This window comes from Bombus impatiens, unplaced genomic scaffold (assembly GCF_000188095.3).
Source record: "Bombus impatiens unplaced genomic scaffold, BIMP_2.2 scf_0096, whole genome shotgun sequence".
In the NCBI taxonomy this organism is placed as follows: Eukaryota; Metazoa; Arthropoda; class Insecta; order Hymenoptera; family Apidae; genus Bombus; species Bombus impatiens.
Genome location: NT_176515.1, coordinates 528,433 through 555,455, shown reverse-complemented (window position 1 = coordinate 555,455; position 27,023 = coordinate 528,433). Strand labels below are relative to the sequence as shown.

Here is a 27,023-nt window from a genome sequence, read left to right as displayed (position 1 = left end):
AAGCTCAATTTTCTTAAATTTCTTTACTTTCTTTCATAGTTACATCGTTGTTTTACATTTCAGACATTTTGTAATTGTTACATCTTATAAATATGATGGCTGTGTCAGGAGTATGGACAAGAGATACAAAAGTACATAACAAAAATTTTACAAACACCACATGAATTATCAGCGTAAATGCTGTATCTACATTTCACGTTTAGCGAATAATACACAAAATTCACACACGATTGGAGTGTCACGATATATCTAATATTTGAACATATAATAGAAATAATATATCTTTGTTTTTCTACAAAGAAAGATACTGTAGGAAATTGTGTATTCGTGTTTCATTTATTCTTGAAAAACATATCCTCTACTATCTACTACGAATTCTAATTGTTAATACAACTTTGTTTATTGTCATTCGAGATTGATATGTAAAATAGGAATGTGATGCTCAATCGTCACGACATACGTTGTTTACAATGAATCGTTTCATGAGTAAATGCGAACAAATGCATGAACATACAATGTGTTGTTTTGAAATATGGTAAGTTTAGCAATTGGAAGGGTACGTGTATGATTGTACATTGATTTAGTTGGTCTGATGTAACTTTCCACTGGTGTCAAGAAAGTGGTTCCCGTGTTGTGTTTGGTAAGAATAAGCATAATAATCCTCCACCTGTAAGAGAAATATAATTTATACTATTTAGTAAAATTCAATTCATTTATTAATTAAAAGATAAAAATGAAAAAAAAGTACAAATTGTTTCAAAATGTAGAAATCTCAAAAAGATATTTTTTTGTTCAATAAACATATCTATATGTGTAGTAAGCGAGCTTGTCTTAACAAGTGGTCAAAAGTAATTTTCTTCTGTTTTGAGTTTAAAATTGGAAGTACATTTTTTGCGAACTATCTTAGAAACTATCAGAGATAGAAGAATTATGCCCATGGCATAATATGGATGTATAAATAGATTTTAACAAATTCATTTGGTAAAATGAGTTTAAGCAATATATAAAAGATGATGACATTTTTGCTCATTTTTCTTATAAAATATGTATCGATTTCCATGTAACTATTTACATGACGTATACAAATCGACGTAACGTAAATTTTAACGTTAATAGCATTTTAATTAGCATTTAAAAAACTTAAAAATATCTACCTATTAGAAGAGCAGCAACAATAAAAGTTGGTGCTGGACAATACATGTCCAGGAGTTGAGCTATTACGATGTTACCAATAATTCCACCGAGACGGGCCGCAACCATGGAAATAGCAATTCCTGTAGCGCGAAGTGGCGTCGGGAAAACTTCGGTTATTAGACAGTCTAAGGCTGCGTTTCCGCAGCTTATCACACCGCTAAAGATTGCCGAAACGATCAGATTATGGTGCTTGTTGTATACGAAATACAGTCCGATTGAACAGAGCCCTGATGAAAATGTACTGAACACTGCAAATAATGTATTTTATTTACATTGCCATTTGCATAAATGCTAAGTAGTTATACGTTATTCTCGGCGTTATCCTTGTAAATAGTAGATTCGTTAAAAAAAATAGAAGAGGACAAAGTATCTTTTACACAAAATACAATTGTCGGAATAAACAAAAAAATTTTTAAATATTAAATTATTAGTTATACATTACAATAGAGTTCAAAGATTTACTCTAACATCCAAAGATTTCATTTTAGAAGGCTATCTACATTTATCGAGTACAATAGTAAAATTCTGTTGCTTTAGACTACTAAATTAGATTAAATCTATCAACAACTATAGAAAATTGAAGTTTTATATCAAAATTGACAATGAACGTGTTGTATATGAAATATATAGTATTAAAAAAATCTATCGAATGTAAAAAATAATAAATGTCTTTCCTCTTCTACCTTTCTCAAAAATCGGCCATCTACGAAAAAAAAATGTTAAAAATACGTTAAAAATTTAATAGCGTGTGATAAAGTATTTATGCAAATATTAAATAATGCTTACCTAAAAAGAATTTACGACCAAGACGATCCATTCCTAAAACAGCGACGATATTTGCGGGTATGGCGGATGCAACGGTAATCAACGATTCCATAAAAACGGAAGCGCCAATTTTATCCAAGCAAAAATTCTCGATACTTTGAGAACCTTTTTGAACTACATATTCGGTTACTTGACATATCGAAGCAACTTCATCAGGATGATCACGATGGAATTCGTCGAAACGATTGAATAATTCCGGAAACCACATCATGAGACCGTAATAACCGATGTGAAAAGTGAAATTGATGATGATCGATATTACGGTGAAACGAAGTATCGGTGAGACGAACAGTTGCTTGCTATTGTCTACGATGTCAGCGAGCATTGTTTTATATTTGTTTTTTTCAACGGTATTCTTCTTCGGTTCCGGTTCTTGGAAGTCGTCCAAAATTAATTCCTTTACCTAAACCCGTATCGTAACAATTAAAATTACACTCTTTCGAATTTTCTGAATTTCTATATTCAGAAAACATAAGATAGTCTATATCATTACGTATCTAAATATAAATATACAATTTTTAGTGCTAATTAAAACAACGAATATATAGTATTTACCGTGTAACTATCACGCGGTTTGCCAGTGTTAATGGCATAGATCCCACGGAAAATATCGAGTGCCTCTTCGTATCTTCCGCAGGACAAGAGGTATTTGGGGGATTCAGGGAGCAGCAGGAGTAGCCCCGCGACGATAAACGATGGAGCAGCGCAGATCAGCAGGAAGATTCGCCAAGAATTGTACGTGAACGATGAGCTTACGATACCGATGTCGTTAGGGATGATCGACCATGCTAAACCTGGTGGTAAAGAGAAGCATACATTTATTGAACCACAAATTTCTTTTTACACTAAAACAACAATGTTATTTTGTAACGAGAAACGGCAATGACGCGAGTATAGCGCGATATTGATTTAATAATAATTAAATTTAATCAAAAGATTACGTAGATTTACCAGCAACAAAGAGGTTTCCAAGTGTCCAGAATGCAGCCATGAAGGACAGCATGGAGCCTCGTTTTGCTTTCGGTTGAAATTCAGCAAAATATGACCAGATCACAGGTCCGCTGCCGCCAAGTCTAAAAATCAGTGAATTCTCATAAAATTTGCTATATCCTTTAAAATATCGCTATTAAACTATAATATAATACAAAACTTTGGTATTTTTTAATAATCTACGACCCATTTTAACATAGTATTTTAACTCGATTCAAGCGTGTATCGTTAAAGAATATTAAGAGTAAAGTTTCATTATTAGAAGTTACGAATAACGCAGAATAATTTCTCCCTCATATTTCGTTCCGCCCTATTCTATATGCTTCTCCGTATGTAGCATATCGAAGTAATCGACGAAATCGTCGCTGAAATCGCCGTTACAAACGTTCAAATTGTAACTTTAATGTACGTCGATGAAATTGGCCAGAGTATATATAATAAAAAAACGAACGATGTTAATAATTTAGATGCAAAGTGTAAATGGACTGACTTACGCAGCGCCATTTAAAAAACGGAAGAACATGAAAAGTTCATAGGACTGGCTGAAGCTGGAGGCGACGATGCAAAGGGCATTCGTGAAAGAGATGGCGATGAGAACCTTTCGACGACCTAGGGCATCCGCTACGGAGCCCCAGGCGTAAGCACCCGCCATCATACCAATAAAGATGATCGAGTTGAGCCATCCCTTGGCTTGGGTATCGAGCTTTAGGTCACATTGTGCACTAGGTAGAATGAAGGACATAGAGATTACGTCCATCTCTTCGCTGGTGCTGACGAAGCCGCACACCGTGAGGAGGAAGTAGTGAAATTTGCCATAGTCTGAAAAGAATCAAGTAAATTCGTATATATGTATCGTAATATAGGGAAAGAAAAGAAATAACGAAGTTACCGGTAAGTTCGATGGCCTTCTCAAAGTCTGCTTTAACGATGGATCCTTTCTCTGGGTCTAGGGTCTTGCCCGTCGTTCCAATACCTGTTACAGAACATCGTAATATATTGAATATATTTAATACATTTAAGCGATGCACAAGATAATATGGCGTTTCGATTTTTGTTAACAGATAGACAGAATTTCTGTATAATACTTACGGGCAAGTTCGAGATCCTTAGAGCCACAGCCGTTTAGCCGCTCGTCTTTTACATCACACTCTGAAATAAATGAGAAAACAGGTTCGTGTTTAATTTATTCCTATATAACTGTACCATTTAATGATTTCGAAATAAGAATTGCATATTATTTAAATCAATGCAAAGTATGATAATCATGTTTAATATTTATAGTATTTTCTATGAATTCATACATCGCATTACAATACATTCGGGATGTTCTGTTTAAGATAGATCTTTAATCGATCGTATTATCGTTTCTAATAAAGAACGAACAGTTTTTTCTAGAAGTTGTAGAAGAATTCATTAAACATCCGTAGTACTTTAAACCTCCGCTGTGTTTATAAACACAGCGTTAAACACGAATATAAGATATTTGCTACTTAATTACGTGAAAACCCATTGTAAAAGTATTGCTTTACGAATTTTAGCAATTTTATGATCCTTTTGCGTTACGATTCTTCGGATTTCAACTGTTTTGTACGCAATGTACGGTAATCGTAAATATCGTCGTCTAATCACTGCGAACATTTAAAATCTAAACTTAAGTACCAGCAAAAAAATTCCTTACAGTATACTATGCGTATTGGTTTAAAAATTAGATACTTTGAGAAATAGATCTTGAAAGATACGTACTATGATTGTGCTTTGAATTAAGTTCACTCTCTACCATTCTACGATGTCGGCGCAGTTGGGTGAATTTGGCTTTGTAATAGAGTTAGATGAGAAATCTTCGTGCTCGACGATGGGCTTCGTTCGATATTAGATTGATCTTGTTTTTGCGGGCTGCTGGATCTCGGCGAAGTCTTTCTGCTGAATCTGTGCTGATCTGCTGCTGCTCGTCGGCGGGGCTAGGTTCTACGCTCACTTGTGAGCTGAAACGCCATATAAAAACACATAACGTATACGACACATTATATAAACAGAAAAAGGGTATGTATTTCGCGTTACTTTTCACTAACAGCACTAAACAGAGATACGAAAGCTAGTGAAAGTGATAAAGCCTTGCTCCGTTAAACGAACGATCGTCTTATTAACATGTACAGGCAAGATATATGTATAGATCCGTCGTTGCTATCATAAACGATACATTCGTAATAAAATTGGCTTTGATAATTTGACATGTATATTTGAAATCCTCGATATCGATCATCGATCGCACTCGATTAATTTCCTACTATATTTTACGAGGACCGCAATGTTCGATGGTGAATTAAGAATAGACAAGTCGGAAGGAATTTACTCTTTCCATCGGAAACGATATCGAGGCTTTAAGTAGGGCCAATTTGCAGCGATAATAGTGGGCGTGAGTCGTAATATTCCGAAAGGCAACGATTTGAAATCAGAGGCAACGAAACGATAATCGGGTCTGCACGAAGCATCTTGCGAGAGGGACGTGATTCGCATGTCACGAGGGTACTTAAGTTTCAGTCCCTCTTTAATATCAAGGAAAATGCTACGTGTAAATGTGTAATTTATAACGGTTGTCGAGGATTTTTTCCCTTTGAAAATCTTCGTTCTTTTTAAGTTAAGACACTTCTTCTTTCATCGGCGAAGAACTGAATTTTCAGACGCGAGATGAAACGTCAATTAAAATAGAACGAAAAATTTGTATCATCTATACGGTTACGAAGATTGACCTTGATTCGCAGATGACTGCACTCGTTTAACATATAAACACTATGATCACTTTAATTATTATGTGTTCCCACAATTCTATGCTCGATGCAACTAGCCATCGCATACGTAACAGTCGGTTTTCCGCGCTATCTTTCGACTGAACAAAGTCTCGTAAACTACACACTGAGAATATCGTCATGGCTGAACAGATCAGGCTATGAATAATTTCTTGAATTATCATAACAGCCTCGATACAATCTAACGTGAAAACAAACTCGGCTGATGCATATTTATCCAAATAAAAGGAACGAACTGAGATGAATTTTTCCTGAAACTGGATGCCAGGAAACTGGGTTTCTTGTTTACCCCAACGAGAATATCTTTATTTCTAGTGCAACTATTTCAAATCAGTTATTAATTTTTTGCGAAACTTCTTGCTAACGTCGTTTGTGTTTTTACTATTCGTGTGATCAACGTTGGAGTGTAAAAGCTCTGACGACGTTTCTAACGCGGATCGATAAAAACGTGTGTCGCATAAATACATTAATCTTCGTTTATTCTTTTACAGAGTGTTCAACGTTGACAAATTTATATCTTATGACCGATGAATTTTACACAACTGCTATTATTTAAAATAAAGGACTGGTTTTGAAGCCTCTGGCGATTATATTTTTGCTTCGAACTCAATCTATGGAGTGTTCACTGTTTACAACTTGAAAGACAAGCCTCGAACCAAATTTCTCTACATAAACTTTCTCTCTTTTTTTTTTTTTTTTAAATTGAGTCTATATTTCGGGACACCCTGTACAATTTCAACCGATATATTTTTTATAGTGAGTGATACGACTAGATCAGGGTTGTAAACTAAAATAATTACATTTACGAGAAGGGAGAAAGAAATTAATTTGGCCGATCAAAATGGAAAGAAAAAAAAATGAAAAATGAAAGGATCGACCGTGACAGGACTCGAACCTGCAATCTTCGGATCCGAAGTCCGACGCCTTATCCGTTAGGCCACACGGTCGTTGAAGGGTAGTTTTCCGAAATTGAAATTTCATTGCTAAAGAGAATGTCACCCCTATTATCGTTCGATACGAATTAATGTTATCGCGCAAACACTTCAGCTTCCGATATACGATATTATTTGATAAAAATAAACGCTCTACGTTGCTACTCTAACGCATAAACGATTATAAATCTGCATTTACCGGAACATAGGTAATTTAGCGATGATTGATATAATAATTGTAGAGTAACTTGGCTATTTTGAAAACTTATTTAAATTATATAGAATATTATATAAAGAGTGTAGCTTATCGTTTGTTTTTCATAATTATAAGATGGAATTTTCGTATCGTGGTAGATATAAATTAGATCTTGTAATTTTGCGGTTAGATTCGCAATTGAATCGAAAAGTTTGGAATTTATAAGTTTGCACGCGGTTATGTTACTTTGAAATTTCATGTAATTGATATCACATCGATATCCAACGCAACGAGATATAGAAAAAAATACAAGAATTTCGAGAAAATGTTGAATCGAATACCTTGGCAAATCCCATTACAGACCCTGAAAAGCTCAACGACATAATTGCGAGGGAGGCGTGTCTTCGTCTCGTTCTAGAAAACGACTGAATATTAGCAGACATTGACGGACATCCTGTACCAAATACTCGCTAAGTAGACGATATCACGCGCGTCTCTTCGAAACCTTCCGCAGACTTTGTGAATCGCGATCATCCGGAACCCATTTTACATATTAACTTCCTCTTTTGTTTCGCTCTACGTGCGCATTTTCTGCTCGTGAACGTTTATTCCACCGTAATCTGTTAGTTTTATAATTTCTATCAGTCGGAAATAAATATTTCATCGTTTTAACAAATACGTACGTTTCTTGATATATCTTATAACGTTTTTAATTGTCGTTTGTAATTTTAAAACTGACAAGAGTGTCCCGAATAGAAAAAGGCGAGATTTAAACATCTTTTCTGATGCTTATCGCGATAACTTGTTTTACCAGCTGGTATATAAATATAAAGTTTCTATAGGATCAAAATCTTCAGGCTTTTAATCATTCTCGTGACAAAATGATGAACGTTGAGTTGAGTAGGTAATTAATCACGTTAGTTACTCGTTCGATTGTGAATGCAAATTGTACGATAATTTAATACCTTCGTCTAAAGTATTCCGTGTGTACCTATCCTATACCTAATGATAACGTTATTATTATACGGATGATTAATATTAATCAGGTTAATGCAAGGTATATATTTAATAATAGTTAAATTTCCGAGTACGTTGTATTATTGCATTTTCTTGTAAAGTTACGTCGAAGGTTCTATCATAGAATTTCTCTATACTAAATAAAATTTTTTTTTCTTTTTTCAATTTTTCCATCGAGACAACGATCTACAGTGAGATCCGTTGTAACGAGACGCGATAGAGTGCACGCGTATCGAGCTAAAGTTCAAAGTCGATTTTCTCGAAAACAAAGCCTCGAACGACTTCTTTTCGACTTCTTTTTTCGCGTAAAATCACCCCTTTCCGCTCGTATCACCAGTTACCAACCACCCTGTATATCGAATCTTTCAAAGAATGCTTTTACTTGCGCGAAATGTGTCCCAACAAATTTTCCACAAATCTTTCCTTCGAATCGATTAAATTAAAACGTGGACTGACGCGTGCCTGCTATTTTTCAATAATGCAAGATAAGTATGCTTTTATCTCGAGGGAAGAATTCCTTTAACTCGTGATTCTGCGTTTGAAGATCTCTTCACGAGTGGAAACTAACAGTAAAATCTAATATTTAAACGTTTTTCTATTTCGTTCGTTTCCGGTATTATTTCATTGATCTTACACGTAAATCAATATTTATAAAAATATGAATTTGATCTTAAATTAGCCATCTAATCGTAACTTATATCGACAATATCGTGCGTTTAAAAGGTTTAATAAACGGTAGGCGATATCGCATTCAGGTCGTTGTACGACACACCGTAATTAACTACATCGGTTAAACTGTCAATTATCCGTTGTGAAATTAAGTTCAATGATCCGTCGTAATGTAATTGCCATCTACGATGATGCGTGCTGCAGGTGCAATCTGTGCACCACGTGCACTCTTGGCACTAATACAGAAAACCTTTTAAGCAGAGAATCTATAGAGAATCTAGTACGTCGATTATTTATTTCCTTTCTTGGGAATTTAAACCGAGTGAATTTAGATAGAATTAGTTACAGCGTTAGTTACAGCGATAGATGTCTTCTATGGTATCGCCGGAATAAATTTAATCAACGCAAACACCGACCAGAGAATTAAAAATCGAATTCTGTTTAATCCCGTTTGGTATAAGAAATCTTACAATTTTTGAAAGATTTTCTATCGACTTGATCGTCGATTAATTTTGCGAAATATCGTTACTTGCAAACATAAAGAAAATTGATCTTTCGTTGAAAAATTCCAAGATATTTTGTACGTTCAAATTGTATTTATCGGAATTTTTATTAAATTTGGTAAAATATCAAGTATCATAGGTTGATAAAAAATGGAAAAATCGTTCTAGGATTGTTTTTTTCCCAAGTTCCAACGAATATGTATTAGAAAAGAATTTACTATCTTTCTTTCTCTCTTATTTGATACGATATATTTTCCAGTTAATTACACGTTTTACATCGGTCGAACTTGTCATTACAACGATTGTAACTTTTCGTACGTGATTCATTATCGACATAGAGACCCGTTACAGAACATAAAACATAAAACGAAACATAATAGCAGTTTCAGCTGATAACGATATTTATAAATTGTCATCTGTATAAACGTTTACGCATATAATTTACGATTCGAATTTTTTTAGATATACGTCAATTACGCCTGTTGTGCGATAAATTTTACATGTACAGTATGCCCTGAAAGTTTACTTAGTTGGAATAGTTTATACCAATATCTTTCAGAGTGTGAAAACTTCCTTTCATACAGGAAAACGCTGGTTCTTAGAATATACAAAAATAATCTTACTCTTATTTGCATTTATTATGTAACTCGCCACAGTTCTAATATCACGAGCTCTTCGACGAACTTTTCGACATTTACAATAAAAGCTAAGGTTGCTGGCAAAACGACAATTAAAGAGATCTTAACTCGAATTGTAACTCCGTACAGAAAAAAAAAAAAAAGAAAAAACCTCGAAGAAGAAATTTTCACGCGTAGAGCTTTTCCTTCCAGCTTTATCAAATATCAGCAGAGTAACAGAATAGAAAACAACGTTGTTTATCACGAGGATGAATCACAAACTGTGATAATAAGAATGAGTAGCCATTCGTTGACATGTTCAGAGAACACTGATTTGAATGACACTGTTTTTTAAATATCTCGTAACCTAACAAGTTGGATGCGGAAATGCTGAAAATAGAAACGAAAAGGTCGACAGTTTCAAGAGCATAGTCTCGAATTGGTCGGTGTTCTCGTACCTGCGATGACTATAAACGGCTGCAAAGGCCATAGTCTTTACTTTATCATCGTCGAACTATGTTCCGAACCATTTTTTACTATTTAACAAATTCGCAAATACGCGATTGACATCTGTATTTTTATAGTTTCCTGTTATCATTGGGAAAAATATGGTTTCTTGAAAAATCTTCGTCGATAGTGAAATAGTAATAACGGCACGACGGAATGGAAAAATGCGAAGAATCGTGTAATATTACACGTGTGAAACGTGTATTTATAGATTACTTGAGTTGCGAATGATTTTTTAACACTCCTCGCGTTTTTACTGAGATTTCTGCGCTACGAGAAACGAGGAAATACGAAAACTTGCTGTAATCTCAATTAGAAAGCTCATTTTTATTAATTGTAACTTTGATTCCACGTGATTGTTAGTAATTTTCTATTCTCGTTTCCTTCTATAAGACGAAGTAATCCGTGAGACAGTAGAAATACTGTATACGTATATTTTTTATTTAAACAAGACATCTTCGTAACATACGACACACGTACTAATTCCCTTAAATCAAATTGTAATGGACAAATTGTAAAATGTAAATAAATAAATAAATAAATAAAAAAAGAAAACGTACTAATCCCCTACATTCTACATCGAACGATTTTTCTCGCTGTTACACCTATTGTTTTTCAATCCGGTCACACGAGAACAGTTGCTACACCTTCGTTCTTCTTCCATCGTAAAACTACTTCGACCTTGCCGATTTTCCCATAAAAGTGATGGAACTGAAACGATATTGATATCGAATTAACATAAATTAATCCTCTTATAGGATTCCGTTTCGAGGCTTCCAAGTTACATTCTCTTTCGATTCCTCGCTTGTTAATATTACTCTATCGAACTATCGTATCATTTATTTATAATAACTATCAATTATTAAATAAGAATAATTTCCACGCGTCGGTGATTTACTTACGAAAATTACGAGTCGAACAAATTTTCTTTTAACGAGTACAAGTTATATCCTCGTGCAAAAGTTTTATATTCTAAGGTCTTTTGCACGAAAGCGAATGGAAATTTGGAGAAAAAAGCAAACAACATAAAGCGGTGTAAATTGGAAAGTTCGTCGAAACCGCAAAACGAAGAACTATGAATGATAAATAAACGAGAAATTTGATCGCCCAACTGTCGATGTATATCTACGATACATTTCGCTATTTATCACGCCGCTAATAAATACCAAGTTAAATACGCGATCTACTTGTAAATATAGGTAGTTTAAGAATCGTTCGTAACCAAGTTACTTAGCTCGACTCGAACATAGTGTCGATTGAAACAAAGATAAATGGGTAAAGAAACTCGTAAAATAGATAGAGGCCATTGTAGATAGAAAAAATTGGCGAAATTCGCGATCAATGCGAACGTCGAGCGTTCATCTCCGTCACGCGACTGTTAATCGGGGGATCGCGTTTGATTAAAAACGTGGACCGCGATTGCGGATCGAACGGTGCGAAAAGGAAACGAGGTCAAGCTGCTCTCGAAAGCTCTAATCGGCGTGTCAAGCGTGTGGCACTGAAAGTAAAGCGGTTTATAATTATCGTCAGTCTCGCAAGGACATAATAATCAGTCTCGTTGTCGACAAATTTACCGGCGGCAGAGAAGCGATGCCGTCGCTGAAAAGCGGTGTCATCATACTCGTTAAGACTGGTTCACACCACGCTACCACTGCTAACTAATTGGCACGTTTTCGATAAGCGTATCGTTGATTCATGATCGCTCTCAATCAGAAATAAACGTACGATAAATGGATTTCTTGACTCCTTTGCGTTTCCGTTTTCTTGCGTGTTTTATAATTTCCCTTGTCTCGGTGGGATAGACCACGATGTAAACCAGCTCGATCGAGTAAGAACAGAAATTTCTGAATCGTTGAATATTTTACGAAGAACGTTGGAGATATCGAAGTAATAATATATTTCTTTTTTTTTCAGATTTGTATGAAAATGAACGCAATTAAAAAAGTGGAACTCGAGAAAAGATTTATTTTGCACGTGGAATACTTTTAAACTGCGCTTCGTATCAACACGTTGAATACTTTTAAATCTTTCATAGCCTACTTAGAATCTGATTTAACAAGGTACAAGGTATTTCACTTGATTTGCGAATGATAAAGTAAGAAGGACGTTTCGGCGAATGATTAAATCACTCGCAGCGTAATTTGACGTTAAATATCTCGTGTCTTATCTGATATTCTAATAATTAAATTTTGTCGATCGTGACGAGACACGCGAAAAACAGCGTTTATCGAAAAATTAGTAACAATTAATTGTCAGAATCGATCGTTGCGATTAAGAACGAAAAAATAAATTACTTACTCCTGGAAGAGGCGTGGAATTTCATGAAATCACGATCCAGGGGTCCGTGGTCCGAAACGAAAGGATCAATTAATCGATCGACTGATGCTGCATACCAGTTAGAGGATGGTCGCATTTAGGAAACGCGGAAATACCGTGAATAGAATGATAAAAGTCAGGTGCGTTGAGAAACGACAACTATCACATATGTAAATCCTCAAATTTATCGAAATTATATAACATTTCGTCGAGGTTATCGTTTAATTAGCTGTAATTATCATAGCGAACCACCGGTTTATTAGACAAAGCGATTAAAGTGCGCAAATCGATAAGAACTTCGTGCACTCGGAATTTCGAAACTAATTGTCCGAAACATGCTTATTACTGTTAATAAATAAATTGATAAAATATGTCCTTCGCGATTATGGACATCGTCCCTCTTTCGAAAAATATTCAAACGATGAATTTCTAGCTTTAATGTCTAGCTCTACTGTCTACGAATAATGACAAATAATCCTGCAAAATAATTAACTCTGCTACTGTTCCACTTGGTCTTCGCGTTTTTAAAAGGTAGCAAAACTTGAACGAAACAAAGTATTTAAACAGTTGTTTTTTTTTTAATAAATAGTATCTAATAGTACGAGGAGGAGTAGCAGAGTTAAAAGTTAAGAATTTTCCAAAATAATCTCTTTACGATAGGTAGAATGCACTTGTTTAAAAGTCTCGAAAAGAAGCTTCGAATCGACGATCTAATAACAAAGAACATGAAAATGCACAAAAATTTGCGACGCACCGATTTGACGAATAAGAACGTGTTTTATCGTGTTACACGCGGCTTCTACGTATAATAAAATAATATTGGATCCGCGAGAGACGGTGCGGCGTTTGGTAATGAAGTGACTGTCAGAGAGTATCGAAGAGTAAAAGCAAACTGCCACCTCCTATCACTCGGTTTGCAAACGTTCCCGTTCGTTTCCTAGTCTATCGAATGACATGCCGATGGTGGCCATGAAGGGAGATGCCCCCGTTACTTTGCCCGATTCGCTTCAAAGGATATCAGATCCTTCGATCCTTTCGTTTCGACGTTGTTTCATCGACTCGTTGACGCTCTTGTTATCGCGTTATATCGTATTAATTTGTTAAGAGAGAAAATTCAGTTAACTGTTACTTACGTAGTTGCTATACGTAGATCGTTAATTCCTTGGATATAATAATTTTGTTATTTTCCTATATTTCAATTATGACGAATTACAATCCTTGATCCTATAGGAAATTACATCTCCTGTAAGAGGAAGCGTAAACCGGAAGCCATCTCAAGCCCAAAAGACAAGAATTACCAACGATAATAAATAATATCACGTTACTTGATATTTTATTTCTATTGAAAATAAATTGCATCATATTTGTACGTGGAAGAATTGAAACTGATCTACTTAACGTTTACGTGGCTTCGTTAGCTTTTACTTATGTTACAAAAGTTTCTGATCGACGGATGAACGTGTTAATAAGTTAAGCTGAATTTTACCAGCGGAGCTTTAGCAGATCTTAGTAGTAAGTTAGGATGATGCGATTAAAACGAAAAAACGATTATTATTATTAATATTACGGCTAAATAGATATTTAATAGCTAAAACACGTTTATACTCAGATCCTAATTCTTCAGTTGTTCATGACGCATATGAATCGCATAAACATTCACAGTCCAATTATTAAAGATATTTTCGAAGCGAGACAAGCACGTGTTTACATTCTATTTTTTCTATAAAATTATATTTACAAATATATCTAGGAATTTGCATAAATACCGGCAACTAATTAATTACGATAAGCGTTTCATCGTCCATTGCAGCTCATTTATGTATGCTTGCGCTAAATATATATCTCCGAAGTAACAAACTAATATTATTGGATTAATAGAATCGAAATGAACGTACGTAAGTATATATGTTGAAGATTGATCTAAGTTTAACGAGCTAAACGAAGTTGATGAAGTTTATTATTGAAGCAGCCATGCTTTTAGTTTTTACGCAAGAAAGAGTGCGCTTATTTTTGCAAAATCATTATGACGCGTTCTAACGTTAACGAAAATTCGTCTCCGATGAATTAATCGTTTGTTAGCTTGTTAATTAAGGGAGAGATAAAAGGCAAGCGTAACTGATAACAGCGGTGGAAAGCGACTTTTCGCCTAATGTAACATGGAAAATGGAAATAAATATGTCGACCTCGTCGTCACTAGGGCAAGGTTTATTCCGTCTACGCTCCAAGAATCATCGTAATTTCTTACGCTATATTTTTTTATCTTCTATAACAAAACGTATTTTAATCCTTTCCCATTGATATTGATTGATTATACAGTCAAAAAGTGTCGTGAAATTCTTGAGAAATGTGTAGAAATTCAGAGAACTACAGATAAATTAATCCGAGTTTTAAATTTAAAAGTACCATAATTTTCGAAATCGCTTCCTAGAAATGCTAGAATAAATAACTATATCTTCGCGTATCATTTGCAAAACTCGCACGTCGAAACGATTTCGAATTGAATTTGAGGCGAACGTAATTCCGGCATTGGCGAATAAAATCAAAGATTATTTACTAAAATACTGCTGTAATTTATAATTCATAAACGCCTTTAAACTTTATCGTATCCATAGGACGACCAATTTGTTAAAAAATCTATAATTCTCCGCAGTAACATCAAAATGAACGAAATATTATTTTAGTTGTTATTTTGTCGATATCGCGGCACGTCTTACAGCGAATCGACAATCCATAGAATAAGTTAGAACGCTGTTTAACATATGTAGCCACGCCAAAACCTTTTAAAACCGGTTACGTCGCGAATAGAATAAGATGCTCTAGTCTCAATGTCCACGTTTCGCGATCCTGCATTTGGAATTATTATGTGTTTACATGAAACGCGGTATGTTTACTTCGCAGACGTTCGCCATCTCGATGGCTAACTGCCGGCGTGCGGTTTTAATTTATTGATTGAGATTAAGATTCATTCGACGTGATGTCAGTCGACGTAATTGTTGGTCAATTTTGATCTTGAATAACGTGTTTAGCGTATTGAGCGAAAGTAGGCTTTTTACTGACATTTTTCAAACAGTTCAATGGCCGACGATATTTATACGAATTCAGAGTCGTGACAAACTGGTACGTTTCCATAGCTCGAATTATGGAAATCGGGTAATAAAATAGACGAAACGTAAACATCACTATAAGATCTTTAATTCTTGAAGATTCAATTACATTGATAAGTAACAGGTGCATAGATAATCATGAACAACTGCGTCCTCTGCTTCTATCGAACGTTCTAAGCTCGATCTGGCAAACAAGAAAGAAGACGTTTGTTCCTTCTCGCCATCATCTCTCAAAATAACGCAATAGAATCGAAGAACCTAATTGTGCCATTTGTGCGAAACAGAAAACACAAAGATATTAACAATTTCAAGAGATATTAACAAACGTAAATATCCTCCAACTATACTCGAACATCGTGATATCGATACATCTTGATCGACCGATATCGGTATAACCAATTTCGATGAAAATACGTTAAATATAAATATGAATCGACTGCTACGATCGTTTCTTTGCGTTTCAGACAAATTTCACATTTAACATTGACATCGATAGGCCACGGTTTTTTGCGCTATTTCGTATTATTATCGCAGAATATTAAGAAAAGTTTCTCTTTGAAACGTTAACGGGCATGTCTGAGCCAAAAATCGACACGAAGTTTTACATTTAACGGTAGTTAAATAGAAGAAAAAAAGAATTGTAAAACTTACAGTGTGCGGTTTGCCAAGTCTCGGAGAAGTTGCCCGAATTGGGGAACCGAGAGGCAATGGGAGAGCGCAAACCTTATATAGGGGAGGCCACGAGGCACCAATATTCCCCACTCTTCGTTCGTAGAAGCCACACACAAACGTATCTGCATCCAGAGAGTCAACGACGAGTCGTTGGAAAAAGAGCAAACGAGATCACGAAAACCGACATCCATCTTTTGATGAATAAATTACTTTATACGAGTTTATAGCGAAGTTTCGTTCTGACACACTTCGCGTTGTGCGAGTGTCAGCTTGCGAATGCTCTTTGAGAGAAACATAAAAGCGCATGGCGCTGAAGAAATTCGCGGTACTCGCGACGACGCGACCATCAGTTGCGTAACCTCGTGTAAACGATTGCCACGAATATCGCCGCGACATCGATAGCAGGAGTCGGTCGTTGGACACCCGCGAGAAAGCATTTTTTCCGCTTTAATTGATCGTTTATCGATAACTAACCTATAGTTGGAAAATCGATGATGCATTATCAGTGGATTAATATCGATATTAATCGTTTTATTGTAACGAGGCTCGCGGCCGAGTGCGATCTTTCGTTCGACATTGCACGTTTCTTGCGGTTTAATAGGTTATCCTGCTGAACATTATGTCGTTCGTATAATATTTACTAGATCGATTGTCAGTAAGATGGTGAATTCTTCTGCGTTTATGGGGAATTTTGAAACTGCGATATCGCACAAAATACTCGTCATATGCAAGAATATAGAAAGACAGTGGATATTATTGGAAGGTCAATTATTAGTAGACTGCGAATTTTTATACATTCGTGGGAAATTTAGAAGCGTAATATTCCACAAGATACGGTACATTACGGTAAATTGTGGAATATATGGAAAATTTCAAGATGCAAAAAAAATATGCAAAGAATAGAGCAGTAGCAGAGCGTTGATTCGTCAGAACGGCAATCTTAATCGCACACGTGGCCCAACAGTCGGTTCGAAACGAGGATCAATCGAGACGTTCAATTCCTTTAAATCAGTTCTCTAGTTGTTTCGCGTTATCGATTATCGACGTTTGATCGAAATGGGAATTTCGACCAGCAGCTAGTAGAATTCAGCGTTGGTTCGAAATCAAAGCTAATCGTGATATTGGTTTCAGATTAATTTAGTATCGTCGTATAAATTAGTTCGCGAAGCACAGCGAAGGACACGTTTCGAATTCTTCCGCGCCATCTACACGTTGTTCCATGTTGTACGATCATAAATTTAGACAAGAGCATTTTGACAGATTTATTACACTTTTCTGAACTTGCTCTCCTGCCAACGATTTTGCTGGTCATTAGCTAAGAAAAAAATTTCACCTTAAAAAGAATCTCGCCGTTCGAGAAGAGCAAATTTAACGAGTCGCTTAACGAATAAACAAATGATAAATTGAATTAATTCGACAAATGTATCTGGCGAACAATAAAAAGCACCGTAATACTCGGTCTTATTTTTTTGTTCTTCGTCTTACGCAATATTACTTAATCGCATTACCGACGAAAAAATAAAACAGCTCCTCGTGAAATTTTTTTACGCGATTTCTTAGTTCCTTTTCATTGTTACTTTAAATCCTGTATGATTTTAATACCGATATTATGCCATCGAAGCTATATCGAAACCAATATATTATCGAAAATCGAAATAAATATCGGTATTTTTCCGATTTTCCTCTTGTAGAGACGTTACACTAAAATATGTTTTTTTTTTCTCAATAACTAAGAATCACGACAATATATCGATGCTGGTCGTCTTCCGTGATTATTTATTTACAATATGAAGGAAGTACTTTACGGTGTAGCGAGATACAAATTTCCGGAAACGACTCGCCGAAATCACCGACGGGTTTTCGCGTTCTTGCCATCGATCTCGAAAACCCTGATCCCCGTTCGTTTATATTCCATATCCATCTTATTGCTTAACCTATCTGCTATTCGTTTCTGACACAAAGCATATAACGTATTTGCGTCGACTAAACTAGTTAAGGTTAACAGCTACCATGTAGTTATTATACATCGGGAAATTACGATAATTAGGAAAATATATTAGGAAACGTTTAAGATCTTCTGTTTTAGTTTTTATCGGAAAGTGAACTCAGCCTTTGGTTGTATCGAAAAATAATCTGAAAATAAATATCATACGGAGAGATCGAAAGATAATTTTAACGCAAGCTTGCAAACGAAATGTTTAACAATTACGTTGCTTGATTTTCGAAGAATATATCTCAATTTTTTTTGGTAAAGCAAAACATCGCGGATGGACGATTGTGCGTTTTCCAGAAGACAAATTGGTGGCTCATAAAATCAATCAACGGTAAGAACAGAGTCGAAATTGAACGAGAATGTATCGCTAATTGCGCAGCAATCGTGTCGTCAATCATGTGGGTTTACCAACTTTAAAAAGATACACGTCAACTCGTGTTGAAAGAAACGTGATAATGGAGACACTGTTTGTAGTAAATCTTACGGCGGCTTAACAAGCGCCAAAGTGGAACCAGCTTTTCGTGTCTTATGCACACGAACTACAAACCGTTGCGAGCTCGCCACTAACTTAAAGGCCGATTCAGACACGGCCAGTATCCATCAAATAGCAAGTAAAGCCGAATCTACACTCTTAACTTTCGATGATCATTGCGGATGAAACGAGGATGAAAGCGGTGTAAATTCGCTTTTACATGCTACTTGACTAAACTACCGACCGTGTACGAACCAACACGGCTTTACAGCTTCCAACTTTTACGATCCTATAAAATAGAATCGGATGATAAATTCGATATTTATTTCAAACTACTTGATGTTTATTCTGGCTATGGTGTATTAGAGGAATTATAAAGAAAGTTCGATTTTACATATAATTTCGAATTAAGAAAGAATTTACTAAAGATATAGTTATAGTTCGTTAGTATAGTCGGCCATATTCTATTTCATCGAATCCTACACTACTGAATTTTAGTCACCCTGTTTAGCCCATATTTCCAGAACCGAGGTCGCCTGAATTTCCCTCAACCTATAACTGTTAGTACGTATCTTATATCTTCCACCACCTTCGCGATATTGTCGCAAACTTTTACGGACAAATGAAACGTGTGTTGCACTCACAGTCATCGAGATACCAGGCGTGATACGCGGACAGAAACATGGTTGCATTGTCTTACAATCTTACTCGGCATTAATATACGCAATGATATATGACTATCATGTAATCGATTGTCTCGCCGCGCAATGATTGTCTCTATTCGTTTCTGTTTCGCTCGTTGCAGTGTCCTTCGCGATGGCGACTTTTCAAGCTCGATGTTCTCGAAAACGAAGCCCCGAACACAATTTTGGTATCCTCGATTTTCGTCCTATTTCGGGCTAGGACTTCCCTTGTGCTGCGAATTTAGTTTCTTGATGTATATTGAAGTTAGAAAATATTTAGTACAAGCGTGTGTATAATTATTTCGCAAAGATCATAGATCTATTTAAACGGTCGATTATCCATTATATTTTAACGAAGCTCGATAATCGCTAAGACCACGTTTGACACTTATTATATACTCAAGAAGGCTATCAGGCTTTATATCAATTTTTTATTGAATACATGTTTGCAACAAATACTTTCTAATTTCTATATACATTTTCAGATTAGTCTCAAATTTGACCAATACAATTTCAGATATACCAATATAAATTGCGTCGCATGTCTCTGCGTTTGATTTTCATTCTGTTACGATTTGTTCAATTTGCTCCGCTCTTTGACCCATTTCCTACTCGCATTTTCTGTTCATTGTCAGTCGTATTTCTCTATTACCAAGAGATTTCTTAACCCTCGCATAGTATCCTCGTGGATTGCAGACTACAATGATTTATGTTGGATCATTTAAGTTTACGACATTTAAATTCCGTATTTTTTATTCTCAGTGTTAAAAACTAGTAACAAGGTATTCTTCTATCTCTGTTTCTATCGCTAAGAGAAATTTCTTAAGTATGCGGATAACATGGGAGATTCATTTATTGATACGCGTTATTTTACATCCGAATTTTATTATATGTATATGATCAGATCCTCGGGAAATATCTGAAATGTTTGCCGAGACTGTATCATATATGCGTTAACTGGAAAGTATGTAGTATAATGGCCATTTTATTATGTAGACGATATCGTAGGCTTCATAGGACTGGATACTACCGATACATCGTCATGTGATCTCCCAAGTTCAACAAAGTTCGATAACATCATCGTTGATTAGAATGCCAAAGACCATAGTCTGGAAAATATTTATTACGTATCGTTTCGATCACCACGCCATTGTTTCGCTTTCTTAATCAGCCAGTAGCTAATGAAATCTATTTCTTACTAACCGCGATATTCCTAATTCTTTCTCTAATTTTGTACTTTTATTTCAAGATCGATATTTCTTATCTTACATTTTCATTTATTGAAATAAATATTTACGCGACATATATTTCGATAAAATAGTTTTAATGTAGTATTAGAGGCATTTTTTAATCAGAAGCCTCATCGGAATCGCAAAGTCAATTCTTCCTTAGAAAACCAATAAAGATCCAGTATTTGAACACTCACCATAGAAAAATTCTATATCCACGTTAAGCATTTATGTTATACAGGGTGGTTGGTAACTGGTGGCACCAGCGGAAAGGGGGTGATTCTACGCGAAAAAAGAAGTCGAAAATATAGAATAGAAATTTTTCGTTCGAGGCTTTGTTTTCGAGAAAATCGACTTTGAATTTTCGCTCGGTACGCGTGCACTTTATCGCGTCTCGTTACAACGGATCTCACTGTAGATCGTTGTCTCGATGAAAAAATTAAAAAAAAGAAATATTGTTATTCTATATTTTCGACTTCTTTTTTCGCGTAGAATCACCCCCTTTCCGCTGGTGCCACCAGTTACCAACCACCCTGTATAACATAAATGCTTAACGTGGATATAGAATTTTTCTATGGTGAGTGTTCAAATACTGGATCTTTATTGGTTTTCTAAGGAAGAATTGACTTTGCGATTCCGATGAGGCTTCTGATTAAAAAATGCCTCTAATACTACATTAAAACTATTTTATCGAAATATATGTCGCGTAAATATTTATTTCAATAAATGAAAATGTAAGATAAGAAATATCGATCTTGAAATAAAAGTACAAAATTAGAGAAAGAATTAGGAATATCGCGGTTAGTAAGAAATAGATTTCATTAGCTACTGGCTGATTAAGAAAGCGAAACAATGGCGTGGTGATCGAAACGATACGTAATAAATATTTTCCAGACTATGGTCTTTGGCATTCTAATCAACGATGATGTTATCGAACTTTGTTGAACTTGGGAGATCACATGACGATGTATCGGTAGTATCCAGTCCTATGAAGCCTACGATATCGTCTACATAATAAAATGGCCATTATACTACATACTTTCCAGTTAACGCATATATGATACAGTCTCGGCAAACATTTCAGATATTTCCCGAGGATCTGATCATATACATATAATAAAATTCGGATGTAAAATAACGCGTATCAATAAATGAATCTCCCATGTTATCCGCATACTTAAGAAATTTCTCTTAGCGATAGAAACAGAGATAGAAGAATACCTTGTTACTAGTTTTTAACACTGAGAATAAAAAATACGGAATTTAAATGTCGTAAACTTAAATGATCCAACATAAATCATTGTAGTCTGCAATCCACGAGGATACTATGCGAGGGTTAAGAAATCTCTTGGTAATAGAGAAATACGACTGACAATGAACAGAAAATGCGAGTAGGAAATGGGTCAAAGAGCGGAGCAAATTGAACAAATCGTAACAGAATGAAAATCAAACGCAGAGACAGATTTGATGTTGCATCGATCGCCAAAACGTACGCGTTAACTTTTAAAATTCCTTCTCTATAAAAGACGAGAAATATGAATTGTGCTTTTCATGTGCGGTCTTCGCACGATGCTGAATTTTATCGCGCACGGATTGCTCTAAATCGACAGAAATAGAATAAAGTAGTAACGTGAAAAACAATCCAACATGGTAAGAAACGCGAACGTGGCCGAATGTATCAACGCGGCAAATGCGTTCAGGTGTACAGTGTACACAGACGCGTGAAAGTAATGCGAATTATGCACACGCACGGTCATATGTGTCCGGCGTCGTGTACACGAGTTGCTCGTAGTGAATCATCGAGCGTACTGACGTCATCAACGTGCTCTGGGGGCAATCAACCGGCAAGCAGCGTAAAAATCTTGCGGATCACGCGTCACGTACTGCACGGTTGCAGCGTGATTGCGTGGGTGGATGTTGCGAGTTGAATGGGAGCTGAATGCGCGTCGTTTCGGCGGAACCCAAGAAATTCGATGCAGTTCGCTCTCTTCTCAATAACCTCTTCTCGTATATACAGTGAGCGACAAAAGTATCTCGATACTTATCAAATATTACAACGACCACTATACATTGAGCATTTCGTATATTTTTGCATATTATGCATTCTTCGATCTTCGAACTACGCATAAATATATAAAAATCCGCCATCCGCTTGTTATACTTATATTCGTCGTTGAAAGAGCGAATAGAGAAATAGATTTTAATTTACAGAATTTAATCAACCAGGTATGTTAATCTTGTTTACTTGTGTTCGGTTCAAGAAGATTATCTTTCATTCTGATTGAATGGGCTCACAAAGGAGTCTAATTTTCTCGATAAAGGTACTGCAAAAGAAACCATTCTAGAATTTCTAGGATCTAGGACTCTCGAGGGAGGTACAGGCTGTAACTCGTTGGCAATGACATCCTGGTTCAAATAGCGATCCACGTGAGAAAATCGGTTTCATTGCGACATTTGCATTTCAAGCTAAAGGTAAAGCAATATTTTCGCCTATTACGATGCTATATCAGGTTTACGTGTGTTAAACCACGCGCGTTTGTCATGCATGACTTGATTCGATCAATAGCGATATAATGAAATATTTAAAATATTTAACTCTTCGTATGTTTATCCGTCTCGCGTTTGGTTACTCTTGCTTTACCGTGACTTGCATCGTGGAATACGTATTTTAATATTTTGATCAGCCGTTTAAATATTTGTCTTGAAAATATATGTACGTGTGTATTTTTTAAACAGAGTATTATTTACGAAAATTACATTTTACGATTGTGATATTATACAAACATTGGCTGATTTTAAACGGATAAACAGAAGGATACAAAAATATCGCATCGACCATCCTGTCCGAGTTCAATAGAATCGCAGTAGATCGATTGTATACTTCTGATAATAAATCTGTCGATCAATGAGGCCAGAATCAACCGATCGATGGAAATCAGATTGGAAATCCAGTTGTTGCTGCGCTAGATTTCCGCCATACCTACGGTGAGCTATTACGTTTACCTGGTTTTATTACTCTTGCAAGATTTCAATTTGTTCGTCTCACGGATTTATCTCATTTTCCAACGCGAACAAATTTGAATTTCTGACGTTGGACGTATGATTTTTTTTTTTTTGAAAGAATCAACTCTGCGCTATACATACCAAGTACGTGTAATAAGCACGTGCTTCTGTCAGTTTTTATTATTACGACTCTCAATTCTTTTTTCATTTGTCTATCTGATTTTTCAATATTAAAATTTTTCAAATCGAAGATATATCTTTAAGTAAATAATGTAAAATTGTAGAATTTTGAGAATTTTTGCATCTACTGTAATTGCGAACAGCTGTAACTTTACGCAATTATCATTTAATTATCGTAAGACGTTGAATCGTTCAACATCTGTTTTTTGTCGATTTTTTTTAAAGATTTATTCTTCCGGGTGTCGTAATTTTTTTAACGTTGCTTAAGTTTTCAAAGAAAATTGCAATTTGATTGTGCTCATCTTTTCATGTCACCGTGCAAAATATGATAATGATGGGCTGTTATCTGTGTTTACCAAACCGTTTCGAAAACTAGCAAGCAAAACGTGCTCCTTTTAAAGAAACCAGATCCGCAATTGTAATTTTGTTTTCTCAACTACAGTTTACTAAAATATTAAATTTGTGCCTTCAAAAAGTGAGATACAGAATTAAGCTACTCGAAAGAAGTCTTAGGAAAATGATAAAATTAAAAGGTTATAAAATAATAAAATTATATTTTCCTGTGTCGTTATTAAATTATAATATAATTATAAAATTGTAGGGAAGTTAAGCTGCTCTAAAAAAGAAATTATTCTCTTATATGAACGAAAAGTCAGAACAAAGCACCACGTAATAAATTTTCCAAGGATTCGATCATTTAATAATATTCTGCTTTCTTTATTCTTTCCATAAAATTAACAATTTGCGTCACATTATGGCATATATATCGTGTACTTCGCAATCTATTGCAAATTGTACTTACGATGAAGAATTTTCAAATTTACGATATAGACACGATCTTGAATCTTACGTATGTTACCAACACGGTATAGGCATTTTGTAGGTTAGGCAATATTTCAATGCTGGATAAACTTCTTTTCCATTGATTTATTGTATCGCGTAAATCAAATTTAGAGGTCGGAAAATTACGTCGTTTCGAATGGAAAAGTGTCTAGCACCGAGCTTCAAACCTTAATTATCTAATGCATTACTCAATCGTTAACTCTGACTTGTTAATGTTGTTACATAACGCATATAGCTGGTCTAAATTTCTCATAGGCCTCTTATCTGTATAGGAAAAATTAAACGAAATATTTTCTGATCCTTGTTACTACTAAACGAAATGTGACTATTAAACAAAATGGGCGTCGTACATTTTCATAATGATATTTGATTTAGATAAGTTTACGAAAAACTAAAAAGAATGGTAAACGACATAAACCCTGTTGCTTTCATTGGATCAATGTGTCTTTAAATATTTAATTTTAATATTCGATGTAATTTTACCTTTTGCGTATTCCGTGCTTTTTACGAATAAAATATCTCAAGAATAGAAAATATTTAAAGACATACGTACCAATGTGAAGAAAAAGCGAGAACAGCAGACTTAAGTAAAATATTATTCGAATTTTCTGTGTATAAAACGTATCAGATCTTGCTACTTTAAACACCATTGTAACTATCCCGAGTGTTCATACGTGTCACAAATGACCGGTATGATCTATTTCCGCTCGAAATCCACTAGACTTATTATCGAGCACTGTAAGCTGATTTCACCACGAATTCATTTGATCTACTAGCACCCTATTAGACACTTGCAAATACTAGGATGCACACGAAATACTACTACTTACATCAGTTCATTTAATTTACTCGCTCATGAATGGAATGCACTTCACGAAAACGCAGCGAATCTTTACTTAAAGCAATAAGGAAGTTTGAATTAAGTAATGGATTTAAAGAGATCAAGCCAATAACAAAGTTTCACACTGATATATAACCATCGAGCTTTTTTTCTATTTTAATTTGAGTTATACTTTAACCTAATTTTTTGCTGCAAATGTTATAAAATAATCGATTTATATTTTGTTTAAAAAACGTTTAAAAGACGATAATAAAGTTTCAAATTAGTACAACCACGATATTGTATTAATTAACTCGAATCTAATTTTATAGAGAAAAGAATATAAAAAGTTATCTAAGAAATATCGAAAAAAGAATATTTAAAGGATATTACTATCTTATAACTAGCAATTCTGTGGTTTTTACTAATCATACATTACCTCGTAATTAATAGCTTAAACATTACCGAGATTAAATATGGATTAAGAAAACTGGATGTTGCGATATGATCCTCGTTTTATCCAACTGAATAAATAGTTCCACGTTAATATTAAAATCTCCTTATAGAGAACTATATATTATACTTGAAATATTACTTAATATTACTTAATTTAACTTGTATCGTTAATACTAATACAATTGCCTAACAAGCTTTATTCAAACGATCTTGTACCATAGAACTTCTTCTTCTTATTCGTTTATTTATAGTCGCATCAATTACGAGATTTTTAGCGACTACTTTGGGTTGAAGAACGCACATATATCGTTGTATCTAAAAGAAATATCTTGTCACTAGGACCAAAGTCACTGAAAAATCTCTAACAACCACTGAATTGCGGAACGACGGGACGACCACTCGAAAGAAGATCAAACCTAATTTAGTTACTCACCTAATCATAATATCTCGTCTCGAGACAATTTCAAACCGGCAGGAGCTCATTCAGCGTAGAATTCGCGTTACCTTTTGATACAACACTTCCGGTAACACTTTTTTTCCTCTTTCTTTTTATTACGATCCAAGTTATAGGAGTTGGCGAGGCGTCGATAGAGAGATAACTAAATCACTACGAAGGGGTCAGTTCGCGGCGAGTACGTCTGTCAATCTGTTAGTACAACTGCCAACTCAGGGACGTCGCACGGGACCGCGAAATCAGGCGGCCCCTTCCCCCTCCTTTCCTTTGTGCACAGCACTAGAAAAAAGGTATACCTCACGCGAAGGGGGATAATAGACGACCATTGACAGCTTCACGGAAGTAATAAAACTCACGGTTAAGGATAACTAGCTAAGCGCGAACTTGTCGCTGGATAAATAAATTTACGCTGGACCGGAAGAACTTCCTTTGCACCTTCTAAATCGATCACTTTTTGATTTCGATTGTATACTAGGATTTTAGGGGAAAAGTGGCACAAGTAAATTCTTTTTTGAAAAAGAAAAAGTATAGAAAATGATATGAG

At 35.2% G+C, this 27,023-nt stretch overlaps 1 protein-coding gene and 1 non-coding gene across 4 annotated transcripts; both read right to left on the bottom strand.

Annotated features, from left to right (window-relative positions):
• Positions 1-13: 13 nt before the first annotated feature.
• LOC100742048 (synaptic vesicle glycoprotein 2B) lies at positions 14-26,692 on the bottom strand. 3 transcript variants are annotated; one of them, XM_012394649.3, is made up of 10 exons: positions 26,459-26,692; positions 4,753-4,991; positions 4,099-4,158; positions 3,899-3,982; positions 3,504-3,828; positions 2,971-3,092; positions 2,575-2,813; positions 1,981-2,422; positions 1,155-1,442; positions 14-667 (listed from the first exon to the last, which is right to left on the bottom strand). In XM_012394649.3, the coding sequence occupies exons 2-10, from the start codon at positions 4,787-4,789 to the stop codon at positions 612-614; spliced, it is 1,653 nt and encodes a 550-aa protein (XP_012250072.1). In that variant the 5' UTR covers positions 4,790-4,991; positions 26,459-26,692; the 3' UTR covers positions 14-611. The 3 variants fall into 3 exon arrangements, with proteins under 3 accessions (XP_012250072.1, XP_003486075.1, XP_012250073.1); XM_003486027.4 differs by lacking the exon at positions 26,459-26,692 and adding an exon at positions 16,326-16,480; XM_012394650.3 differs by lacking the exon at positions 26,459-26,692 and adding an exon at positions 5,757-5,899.
• TRNAR-UCG lies at positions 6,688-6,760 on the bottom strand. Its single transcript has one exon. It is a non-coding gene; the product is annotated as a tRNA-Arg (tRNA).
• Positions 26,693-27,023: the final 331 nt, after the last annotated feature.